Source organism: Piliocolobus tephrosceles, chromosome 15 (assembly GCF_002776525.5).
Source record: "Piliocolobus tephrosceles isolate RC106 chromosome 15, ASM277652v3, whole genome shotgun sequence".
NCBI lineage: Eukaryota > Metazoa > Chordata > Mammalia > Primates > Cercopithecidae > Piliocolobus > Piliocolobus tephrosceles.
In genome coordinates, this window is record NC_045448.1 from 64,524,574 (window position 1) to 64,538,115 (window position 13,542).

Below are 13,542 nucleotides of genomic sequence, written 5' to 3' on the forward strand. Positions count from 1 at the left end.
TACTGGAGAGAGGAACTACTCAAACATAGATGACTAGCATCACTTGAGCTCATCACAGTAGCAACTGGAGGTGGCTATGAAATTATTACAGGGGTATAATATGTACCAAAGTTTTTTGCAGGTATGATTTAATACTGCATGAATGGGGCCATGTACAGTCTGTAAGTTTTGATAAATTTTAACTTTTTTGACAAGTAATTATGATATAGTTTATTGTTTTCTAGTATATGCTAGCTATTTCAAGATAACATGGCTTTAAATCAAATGATGAATGTTTAAAAAGTTTGAACTCCTAAGGACATATATTGTTTTGAAGAATTTCAGAAATTAAAACAAAAATCTTCCTTTGTCTTCTAAATAAATATAAAATCCATTCTTCTAAATAAACATAAAATTCAGTTGTTCAGGGTACTATTTTGAGACACTTCAGACCTAAAGTTTTTAAAAAATTACAAAAAAGCCTTTTTCTCTTTCTAGGTAGAGCAATGGTAGATATAATACTATTGCCTTCTGACAAAGCTCTTCCGAAATTGAAAGACTGTTTATCTACTGTAGGAGCATTAAAACATTTGAGAGAATGGTATTCAGCAAAGATCACTATAGCATGAAATCACTGTGAAATGTAAGCTTCTTTGTTCATATTTGATTATTGTCTGTATTGTCTGTTTTCATAATTAACATACTATTGTGTTTTCAGACTCAGCGTTCGAAAATTATTTTAATGTGACAAGATAAAATTTTATGTTATATCATGATTGCAAATTTGTCTATTGATAAGAATTTAGATGTTTTGTATTTTATATTTATGTTTCTGAGATATTTAAGTTTTTAGTAAATATTGATGTTTTAATTTTTTTTATTAAGTTCTAGGGTACATGTGCACAACATGCAGGTTTGTTACATAGGTATACCTGTGCCATATTGGTTTGCTGCACCCATCAACTTATCATTTACATTAGGTAAATGATAAGTTTCCCCCAGCCCACCACCCCCGACAGGCCCCAGTGAGTGATGTTCCCCTCCCTGTGTGCGGGCTCTTTTTTGGTTCCATATAAAGATTAGTTTTTTCCAATTCTGTGAAGAAAGTCAGTGGTAGCTTGATGGGGATGGCATTGAATCTATAAATTACTTTGGGCACTATGGCCACTTTCACGATATTGATTCTTCCTATCCATGAGCATGGACTGTTTTTCCATTTGTTTGTGTTCTCTCTTATTTCCTTGAGCAGTGGTTTGTAGTTCTCCTTGAAGAGGTCCTTCACATCCCTTGTAAGTTGGATTCCTAGGTATTTTATTCTCTTTGTAGCAACTGTGAATGGGAGTTCACTCATGATTTGCCTGTTTGTCTATTATTGGTATACAGGAATGCTTGTGATTTTTGCATATTGATTTTGTATCCTGAGACTTTGCTGAAGTTGCTTATCAGCTTAAGGAGATTTTGGGCTGAGATGATGGGGTTTTCTAAATATACACTCATGTCATCTGCAAACAGAGACAATTTGACTTCCTCTTTTCCTAACTGAATACCATTTATTTCTTTCTTTTGCCTAACTGCCCTGGCCAGAACTTCCAATTCAACTATGTTGAATAGGAGTGGTGAGAGACAGCATCCTTGTCTTGTGCTGGTTTTCAAAGGGAATGCTTCCAGTTTTTGCCCATTCAGTATGATACTGGCTGTGGGTTTGTCATAAATAGCTCTTATTATTTTGAGATACATTCCATCAATACCTAGTTTATTGAGAGTTTTTAGTATGAAAGCTGTTGAATTTTTTCAAAGGCCTTTTCTGCATCTATCGAGATAATCATGTCATTTTTGTCATTGGTTCTGTTTATGTGATGGATTACATTTATTGATTTGTGTATGTTGAACCAGCCTTGCATCCCAGGGATGAAGCCAAATTAATGGTGGTGGATAAGCTTTTTGATGTGCTGCTGGATTAAGTTTGCCAGTATTTTATTGAGGATTTTCTCATCGATGTTCATCAGGGATATTGGCCTAAAATTCTCTTTTTTTGTTGTGTCTCTACCAGGCTTTGGTATCAGGATGATGTTAGCCTCATAAAATGAGTTATCGAGGATTCCCTCTTTTTCTATTCATTGAAACAGTTGCAGAAGGAATGGTACCAGCTCCTCTTTGGTGTTATTTAAGGTGTATAGTATGTATTAAAAACAATAAAAAACAAAAATATACAAAAACTGTAAGAGATCACTTGTTACTGTAATAATTTACTGGAGAGAGGAACTGGTCAAATACAGATGACTAGCAACACTCGAGCTCACCACAGTAGCAACAGGAGGTGGCTATGAAATTATTACAGTGGTACAGTATGTACCACAGCTACTTTTTTGGAGTTATGATTTAATACTGCATGAATAGAGCCATGTACAGTCTATGTGTAAGCTTTGATAAATTTTAACTTTTTAAATATATTTTATGGTAGTAAATGATAAAGTAGACTGGTACCTACATATATTTTATGCATTCATGGCATACGGCTATGTGGAAAGTTTTTCTAGGCTATGTGTAAAGTTTTTTCAAACTTTCACAAATCTCCAAAAACGTTTCCAATATATTTACTGAAAAAAAAATCTGTGTATAAATGGACCCACAAGTCCAAACCCATGTTGTTCAAGGTCAAAGGTATATCTTTAGCCTCCAAATAAATGTGTTCTAGAAAACCTGGTTACTGGGCACGATTGTTTCCACAGACAAAATATTGACATTCTAAGTCCTTTCCTTATTAACCATTTACTAAATGTCAGTGGTGGTAGCTCCCCAGTCATTCATTTATTCAACAAACATTTGTGCCTACCCTGCACTAGGCCCTGTCCTGGGTGCAAATAAATATCTGAAGGACTATATGTACAGACGGACTCAATTCAATCTTTCCCATAATCAGTTTGAGTTACTGTGTAACATCCCTTAAGTCATTAAGCTGAAAGTCATTGAAACACAAGACTGAAAAATGTAAGGATGAAGTACTTTCATATACAAAGGGATTTTTGCCATACTTTCAAATAGCTGTATAAAAGCAATGAGCTAAAGAAGCCTAGTTGGTCCAAAGAATTTCAAAATTTAAGTGAAAGAGTCCAATGGAACATGTTTACATCTCAGTGGAAAAAAATCTTTTAAGCTCTATTTTGAGGGGCAGTTTTAAAACATTTAAATATTACATTAAAATTTAAAAAAACATTTAAAATATATCTACACTACATTTACTTGAAAAAGAAATCCTTAATATTGACAACTATATCTACTAAGAAAGATGAGATATAACACAATTTTTAAAAAGTTAGTTAAAACCATTTGACCTTTTGGGTAGATGCATTATTCTTCTTTTATAAACAACATATGGTAAGGAGGAGTAGTGATAATTATGAAACAAATCTGATAAGTGAAATAACATAAAAGTTTGCATTTTTCTACATGAAAATTGTATTTCTTATAGTTAATAGACTAAAAAGGTTCTCATAAATGGCATCAATATCTTACAGTAGACTAATTTAGAATAGATCCACCAGTACAAACTAAAACATTGTCACAAGAGGAATTTGGCAGTATCTAGCAAAATTACAGAGGAATTTTGACCTAGGAATCTCACTTCTTAGAATCTGTCTCAAAGATGCATGAGCAAAAATACCAAAGAACATACATTAACTGCCCTTCTATTGGTAACTGTAACGGAATAGAAACAACCCAAATGCTGACCAATGGGGAATGGTTGAATAAATCACAATGCATTTATTTTAAATAGATATTACTTTTAAAAGAATTGATAAATACCTATAAATACTGCTACAGAGCAGTTTTTTTTTTTTCATTATTTCCCCTCCAGAAGCCTTTTCTAATCTTACACACACACAATCCCATGAAATTTTTAATTTTTTTTTTCTCCACAGAGTCTCCCTCTGTTGCCTAGGCGGGAGTATAGTGGCGCAATCTCAGCTCACTGCAACCTCCACCTCCCAGGTTCAAGTAATTCTCATGCCTCACCCTCCCAAGTAGCTAGGAATAAAGGTATGTGCCATCATACCCAGCTAATTTTTGTATTTTTAGTAAAAGACAGAGTTTTACCATGTTGGCCAGGCTGGTTTCAAGCTCCTGACCTCAAGTGGTCCACCCTCTTTGGCCTCCCAAAGTGCTGGAATTAGAGGCATGAGCCACTGTACTCAGTCACCCCTATGAAATTTTAATGCCACAAATATATTATATATCTGTTTATGTACTATGGCCCTTTGAAGGGTCACAAACCATTGTTATATTCAAGATTTTTTTTCACCTTTCAAGAGCCAATGTTTGCCCTCTTGAGGTAGTATCTCCCATTGAGAATGCATGCTGTAGAGCATGTACAATATCCAGAGTATATTGTAAGGTAAAAACAGCAAGGTGGAGAACAGTATCTACAGTGGGCTAATGCTTATCTAAGATGAGAGACAGACAGATAGATGGATGGATGGACAGATATAAACTAAAACTTTTAAATGGCGACTTATCATAGGGGTTGTGGGGGAGAAAAATGGGGTCATACTGATACTTCCAATTCAAATTCAAGACTATATGATTTTTACTTCTTCAGTCTTACATATGTATTTCCTTTTAATCAGGCTGAAAATTGTGATTACTAATGACACTAACACAATTCATCATTTGTTTTATCCCACAACATACACAGATTGTCTCAGAACAATATTATTAATACAAACAATATAGGACATTTTCCTCTTTTCCTTAAGATATATCCCACATAAGATGAACAGTTAAATTACTGTTTTAAAGTCACTTAAAAAAGAAAATTATTTCCCAGTTCTGTCCACTACGAAAGCCTAGAAATAATGGTCAATCCAGTAGCAAGAACACGCCTACTACCCAGATGGATTTCTAAATACTATTTCCTACTAAAAGAAAGTAGGGATCCTTAGACAAATGGCAGATTACAGGTCTGGGGTAGGAAATGTATAATATAAACATCCTGTCATAACACAAAGTAAGAAAACTGTCAATAACTACTTAGGAAGTCATGTCAAAAGACTCAAGAATGAACTTGAGGAGGTTCCTACAAATGATAATTCAATTTGAACATTGATAAAAATTAAAAAGCAAAGAAGTTAAAACACTTTGAAAGCATATAAATCCATGTATTTATAATATCTTTAAAAATTCATCAGTTATCTTTGGAGGATGCTAGATTTCCAATTCATTATTTTGAAAACAGCTAAATAAAGGAAAAGAATCTAGCATTTATCCTGTCTAATCTTGTAAGAACTGTCCTTCAAAGGGTGACCAAATAATTGTTATGGGGAAACATCAACTCATAGAAATGTTCCAGTGAATAAGTAAAGAAAGTGGGACAGAATTAACGTATCATAATTTGTAGCCCATAATTAATGATAAATCTAGACGATTGTTAAATGGCTGCTAATCCTCAAAAGAGATTTTTATGCTTCTTGACTGAAATACACACCACTGTCTATTAGGTGCTCTTGTCAAAAAGTAAAATTTAAAGCTAATCAAGCTTTTAAATCTAACTATCAATTACAGAGAATATAGGTGAAAAAATAACATGCTAAACATGGAAACACAGTTTACAAAATCCAAACTATGAGAAGCACTATAAGACAATCCAGTTTCTTCAATTAATATTTTGAAAGAAAATTAGAATGGATAACTATGGATCAAAAACCACTTGAGACATATCAACCAACTGCAATATATAGATATTATTTGGACCCTGATTACAATAAACACACTGTAAGAAAGAATTTTGAGACAAACGGGAAAATCTGAACACTGACTAGCTATATTTGAAAATATAAATGACATTAGAGTTATATTTTTTAAAAATACTTATCTTTCAAAGATACCTAATGAAATATTTATGAATGAAACAAAATGTTTGGGGTTTGTTTCAAAATAATACAGGATATAGATAACACAAACTCGGCTTTGCATTGACAACTTAAAGAAGATAAACAATTTATCTAGCTTCCTATAATTCTTTTCATATAATTTCCTTTAGTTTTGTGTATGTGATGAGTCTTTATAAGTTTTTTTTAAAAAAAAAAAAAAACAGTGACAGTGTAGGATATAAATTTAGACCTAATATTGCTTGGCTCTCAATTATTTTTATGAAGACCATTGATTCTTTTTTAATGCAGACTAGAGGTTAGCACTCAGATATGTGTTACCTTCAAGTGTAAATACTCTTCAACAAATCACCATAAAGAATTATGGTGACAGGTCCATATGACTATACCTACTGATATTTGGGCATCAAAATAATAAAACTTTCTGTCATTTTGGCATAACTTAAATGCAGTGTTCTATTTGACCTTAGATATTATTTTAAATAACTTGATTAGCTTCATTTTTATGCATCCTTAAAGTAATTTTAAAGTTTAATTATCTAATACAGATTATATAATTAATTAATAAAGAACCTCAATACTAACACCAAATAGTATTTATTTTATCATCACAGGTATTTTATATATGCAAGAATTTGTCTAAACAAATCCTTAAATGCAACTTTCAGAACTGTAATATTTTTCACTTATTCATCCTCAATCTAATTGTTCTTTTATATTCTCGGCTACTTTGACAATAGATGTAATAATAATGACATATGCATTATTATTAATCTTAACAAAAATATTTAAGATAAATCTGCTAACACCTTGTTTTAAAAGTATGTATCCTAATAATCACATACAGTAATTTAGAGTGGTGAGAGAATCTACCGAAATGACAACTAAAATATCACTTTCTGAAAAATATATCCAGCTAAGTAAACTGAAACAATCCCAATACTTTCACTTAGATATGCCTCAATTTGCACATTAATTCAGACCTTCTACTAAGTTGTATGTTCAATACAGTGACCTCTGTGCTGTTCTTATCAGAAAACCTTGTATATCAATAAACTCTGTAGCAATTCTAGTTTCATCAAATAGCAAGAAGTCTGATTTCTTCATCACAAAACATACAATGTGGATGTTTTCTTACTACAATATTTTAAAATCTAAATCATAGGAGATTTAAGGTCAAATAATATGTTAAATACCTTTTGATAGATCTAATAATAAAGATCCCTTAAATGGAATCTCAAGGTGGCCACTAATCAATGAAATCATAATAAACTGGAACCTATAATAAACTGAGTGTGTTGCATCTTTTCTTTCAAAAAAAAAGAAAAAAAAAAAAGCTTACAAGTAGAAAGCAAGCTAGCTGCAGTCATTTTTATGCCAAAATCCATTAATATGGTAGTTCGTGGCTGCTGAGCAACCTATAGCTCAATTGCCCACAGTTTGTACAATTAAATTAGTACTGATGTTCAGAGTGATCTATCTGAGGTCCTATAAGATTCTCAAACAAATATATTAAAAAGCATAGCTCTCAAGTCCAGAGAGACCCAAGCTGAATCTCTACTGTACTGTTACTTAACTTGCTATATGACCTTAGTTTTCCTATCTGTAAAGTGTGGGTAACATTCCCTATCTCATAGTTTTTTGGGGAGTGGGCGATGTCCATATACTTAGCACAGTATCTGGCACAGAATACTTAAGTATTCAATATATGTCCTCTGTTGTAGAATGCCGGTGGTAGTAATCATGGTATGAAGCAATAGGAAAAGAATGTTAACAACAATGATGAAAACTAAGAGTTTCTACACAAAGCTTTACAATAAGAAAGAACAAATAACAACACTACAGCACTAAGTTTCAAGGTAACTAAAGATTTTCTGTATCAAAATCTGCAAGATATCAGCATTCAAATGCATTCTTGTGGGTTCATAATGAGACTTTTGTACTACATGTGCTTAAGCATTTGAATGCCATTAGCCTCGGCAATACTTTTAGTTAAATTAGTATATAAATGATATATGTTGTTTCAATGATTATCATTTTTATTGGTAATAGATAGCAAAATTTCATTGCATATGTAATGGTTAAAAATATTTATATCCCGGCCAGGCACAGTAGCTCATGCCTGTAATCCCAGCATTTTGGGAGGCCGAGGCAGGCGGATCACGAGGTCAGGAGATGGAGACCATCCTGGCTAACACGGTGAAACCCTGTCTCTACTAAAAATACAAAAAATTAGCCAGATGTGGCGGCAGGCGCCTGTAGTCCCAGCTACTTGGGAGGCTGAGGCAGGAGACTGGCATGAACCCGGGAGGTGGAGCTTGCAAGTGAGCCGAGATCATGCCTCTGCACTCCAGTCTGGGCAACAGAGCGAGACTCCATCTCAAAAAAAAAAAAAAATTTATGTCCTAATAATTAAAATCACCTAATTCTGCAACAATTCAGGCAGTAAAATCATTCAAAATTTTTTAAATTTATAAATTCAACAAATGTACAAAAGAATTATAATTATGAATTATGCAGTGAGTCAATATTACCCTTCAAGTTCTGAAGAGGGGAAATCAAACTTTGGAACTTACACAGATACACCATACCCCCAAATCCATTAGTAGAAACCTCTTTGAATAGAGACAGGAAGATGTGTTAGTTGAAAATTTTGTTTTAGAAAGAACAAATTTATATAGGAAGATGCTACCACTTTAATTACAAATCATGAAAAAGTTGAGAACCCAACAGTAGTTACAAACCAGGCTTCTCAATTATGGTGTACATTAGTATTTCCCAGAGAGCTCTCAAAAAAATACAGACGCTCAAGCCTTAACCTCTAGAAAGTCTGACTTAATTGGCTGGGTGGGCTGTGGCACACTTTTTTAAAAGCTCTTCTGGAGATGTTATTATGCAGCCAGGATTAAGAACTACAGTCATATAGACTATAAATGGGAAATTAGGGACAAAGATTATAGATGGGAAAAAAAAAAGAGTGGAATAAAGGGTCAAGATACATTTGGTAATATACTGAATAATTCATAGACTTTGCAAATATGTATTAAGATGTGTACAACATAGCTCTTAACCAAGACATTTAAATTCAAAGCCCAATAGAAAGATCTAAAATAAAAACACAAACCATAACAAAACATGGTAGGAGACTGTAAAATTTCGTTAGAGAATATAAACAAGGTGCTCTCGGAGTTCAGAAGTCACCAAAAAGGTTTACATAAAAAATAATTTCAAAGCCAAAAAATACAGAAGGAATGAGAAAAAAGAATACATACATAAGCATTATTTGCTACTAATGACTAGAAAAAATGTGATGTTAGGTTAATAGTACACAGAAAAATGGTAGACAGATAAAACTATTAAAATTCCTTTTGGAAAAGAGAGATTTGCATTTGTGGTAGTTTAACTACTAGAAAATTTTGGTATGAAAATTTCCTTTAAAAGCAATAGAACCAGCCTGGGAAACATAGCAAGACCTTATCTCTACAAAAAAATAAAAAAAATTAACCTGGCATGGTGGCACAGGTCTATAGTCCTAGCTACCCAGGAGGCTGGGGCAGGAAGACCACTTGAGCCCAGGAGTTCAAGGCTATAGTTGAGCTATGATCGCACAATTGGGCTCCAGCCTGGGTGACAGGGCAAGACTGCATATATATGCATTAAATAGAGCATTTTTAAAAAGCAATAGAAAGAACATTAGAGCCAAAAGCAAAACCTGGACTAAGATCCATAAAATGGAAAGACTATTAACAAATAAATTCAAAAGAATCCTTTGCTTCTTTCCTACTGAAAGATTTCTTATTTCAAGTAAGACCCTATGCTTAGTATATGGCCCACAAAATGACTAAAATGTGACCTCTGATATAAAAAAGACAAAAGTGTGTGAAATTCAAGTAGAATATTTCTTCTTTCCTAATGGGAGAGTATAATTATCTCTTATGCTTATGTTACCGTAAGAGACCTCCAATACATATTTTCCTGGATAAAAATCAATCTATAAAGCATCCAAAGCTAATTCTTATGCTTCTAAATAAAGTTAAACGGCCTTAAAAATATCTGTGAAGCTATACAAGAAAGTAACTAATGTTGATATTTAACAACCTTAGCAAAAGGAAAGATAAAGTCAAGAAAGTAAATCATCATACAGGATTTGATAGAAGTTTAAAACAAAACACAAACAAAAGAATGGGGTTATAATAACAAGTCTTAAACTACTTCAAGTATGATTCAGCATTTTTCCTTGATTATAAAAACATTTTCTTTTAGACTACTTTTGTTTTTGAAAATAATTTGCTATATGTTTATCAGAAGTTAGAGACTCAAGTTCCGATACCAAACTTTTAAACAGTTATAAACATATTGGAACTGACATTTGATCGGAAACTTTACAGAAATGTTTTACATGAAGAAATAACATTCTTTACACATGTGGTTCTAAAAAAAAAAAAAATAGATATTGAGCAAAATGTAGAAAATCAGAACATCTGAAAGTCTTTTTAAAAATCATAGACATATGGCCGGGCGCGGTGGCTCAAGCCTGTAATCCCAGCACTTTGGGAGGCCGAGACGGGCGGATCACGAGGTCAGGAGATCGAGACCATCCTGGCTAAAACGGTGAAACCCCGTCTCTACTAAAAAAATACAAAAACTAGCCGGGCGAGGTGGCGGGCGCCTGTAGTCCCAGCTACTCGGGAGGCTGAGGCAGGAGAATGGCGTAAACCTGGGAGGCGGAGCTTGCAGTGAGCTGAGATCCGGCCACTGCACTCCAGCCCGGGCAACCGAGCGAGACTCCAGTCTCAAAAAAAAAAAAAAAAAAAAAAACAAATAAAAATCATAGACATTTTTGGCCGAGCATGGCGGCTAAGGCCTGTAATCACAGCACTCTGTGGGTCCAAGGAAGGCAGATGGTTTGAGCTCAGGAGTTTGAGACCAGCCTGGGTAACATGGCAAGACTCCGTCTACTAAAAATAAAAATCAGGCCAGGCGTGGTAGCTCACACTTGTAATCCCAGCACTTTGGGAGGCTGAGATGGGCAGATCACCTAGGTCAGGAGTTCGAGACCAGCCTGGCTAATATGGTGAAACCCTCTCTCTACTAAAAATACAAAAATTAGCTGGGCATGGTGGCGGTCACCTGTAATCCCAGCTACCCGGGAGCTGAGGCAGGAGAATCGCTTGAACCCGGGAGGTGGAGGTTGCAGTGAACCAAGATCATGCCACTGTACTCCAGCCTGGGCAACAGAGCTAGACTCCATCTCAAAAATATAAAAAGTAAATAAATAAAAATTAGCTGGGCATGGTGGTATGTGTTTTTTAATCCCATCTACTCAGGAGGCTGAGGTGAGAGAATGGCTAGAGCCGGTAGTGGGTAGGGGGACTGAAGGTGGGAGCAGAGGCTGCAGTAAGCTGAGAGCGCACCACTGCACTCTAGCCTGGGCAACAGAGCAAGACCCTGTCTCGAAATAAAAAAATAAATAATAGACATTTTTAAATGAAGAATATTTTATACTTTGAGTTAAGTTACAAAAAAAAGTAAAGTTGAAAACAAAGGTAAGCTCTTTATTGAGCTCATAATAAATACAAGATTACAAAATTTTTATTCTGTAGCCCAATAAATCATAAACTACTGAGAATAAATAAATATCCAACCCGCTTCTTAAAATCACTTTTCATGAGTATTGATCATAAAATCTAAGTCAAGGAAAACAAAAGTAAACTGCATGAACTTTGAGGTAAAAATTAGAATAGTTTGAGAATTTGTGTTTGCCAAGGCAGCAATCTTTGATTCTACTTCTCAGCCCTGTACTATCTACAGGATATTGGCTCCCAATATTCATCAACATTCATGATATTATACAGTAAGTGATAAGTTAAAAACACAGCTTCTGTCATTATAGAAATTCATTTTTCTAAGGCAATGACAACACTGACATTTATTGAAAAAATATATACCACATACATATTCAAAAAAGATAAATCCTTATAATTTCAGAGGTGAAAGAAAACTTAAAAATAATGTAGTTTCCCTGGGTTCCATGCTGGGGAATTCAAAGTAGACTTCAAAAAAGCATGAATCACCCAAAATTGATTGTAAAATTTTATGTACAGGTATATTTTTGTAGAAAGATGGTGCAACAGTAGATTTCAATGGATTCTCAAAGATGTTTGTGACTCAGAACATTTTCTATAACCATCCACGTCTGGATTAGGTTCCACCCCTAAGGTCAGAGCTCCACAGCAATCTTTCCATTCATCACACTGTATTACACTATATCATAACTATGCAGTAATTTGTGTTTCCTTCCCCATGCCAAATAAATTGTAGAGACTTTTAGATCAATGAACATCTCTACTTTATTCCTGACTATATTCTCAGTATTCATTCTGTCTGGTACTTGACATGTAATAGGTGCTCAACAGCCATACCTTAACTGAATGAATCAATCAATTGTTCATCTAATGAAATTTTGTTCAAGCTTTAAAAATGCATCCTAAACATTCCAATTACTTATCTTCAGTCAATAAGAATTTATAATTCAATTAAAATAAAATTTTTTGAGGCCAACTTTTCCATAATGGATTAAGTTACAGAGCATATCTTCCATAAAACTTTACAGTCACTTACTAGTATGTGGTTTGGATGGTTTTCCCAGTAGATAGGAACTTCTATAAGGATACTGCAAGCCTGCTTAATGGAATGAAATTTTGATGGCTTGCAATTAGTCTATAAAATAAACACTTTGGAATTATTTCATATAAAATATCTAAAACCTAAGGTATTTTCAAAATAATAGGAGAAATTGGGTCTTTTCTATCACTATATTTTTTTTCTTTTGCAATTTGCTAAACAGACTGTGAATCAGAAATGAATTTTAATAATTATTCAATTTTAAATCTATTAAAGGCTTTTAACACAAACTTAATTTTAAATATACTGGTATTCTCTCCACCTTGACCTACCACTGTGACACAAAGCTATTTCAACATTTTCAAAATGTTATTTTTAATGTGACTGGCCTTGCATTTATCTCATCTCCTAGAAATTTTAATTTTGCTTCTCCATCCAAATGTCTCTGTAAATATTATTCCGTATGGTTTTTGTTTTGCTAATACTATAATATCAGATAACATCATTAAACAAATGATCAATCTGGAAGAAAAAATATCCATTTAACTTTAAATACATTCACATTTCTAACATTACATGCTAAATTTTATCCTTTAAAAATTTCTAACATTATTTCTAGTGGCTTACTTAATGGACATACCGGAAACTGTGAATGCCCTGAAGTTCCTGCTGTAGAACCTCTTGTGTTGTTGCTATTAAGTCCAATGCTCCAACAAATTCAGAAGTAGATAGTAACACCTGTACTGTAGGCTGAGTCTGGTGTACAGTGGCCATTAACTTCAGCTTATTGTATACTTTAACACAATTATTTCTGGTAAGTGCCAGTCTTAAAATGTGGAGTGATCCTTCACACATTACTTTATCAATCTGTGCAATTTTATCTCGAAGCATTTTTACAGCCTGGGAAGTTTTCTTGAGGTAGTCCTGCAACTCGTGTTGAGAGGTCATTGCATGAAAAAATGCTTCTGAACGTAGAGAGATCTGGTGAGCAATGTTTACTTCCACAATATCCAGATAATGGCTCAGCTTAAAAGGGAAGGAAAAAAATATGAAG

The 13,542-nt window shown here is 33.9% G+C and overlaps 1 protein-coding gene across 6 annotated transcripts in view; it reads right to left on the reverse strand.

Moving 5' to 3' along the window:
- VPS54 (VPS54 subunit of GARP complex) overlaps nt 1-13,542 on the reverse strand; it is a 133,032-nt gene that overhangs the window by 63,234 nt on the left and 56,256 nt on the right. For all 6 annotated transcript variants that reach the window (XM_023224020.2, XM_023224021.2, XM_023224022.2 and 3 more), the window contains one exon: nt 13,129-13,514. In XM_023224020.2, coding sequence (XP_023079788.1) covers nt 13,129-13,514 — 386 coding nt within the window. The remainder of the gene's footprint in view (nt 1-13,128; nt 13,515-13,542) is intronic.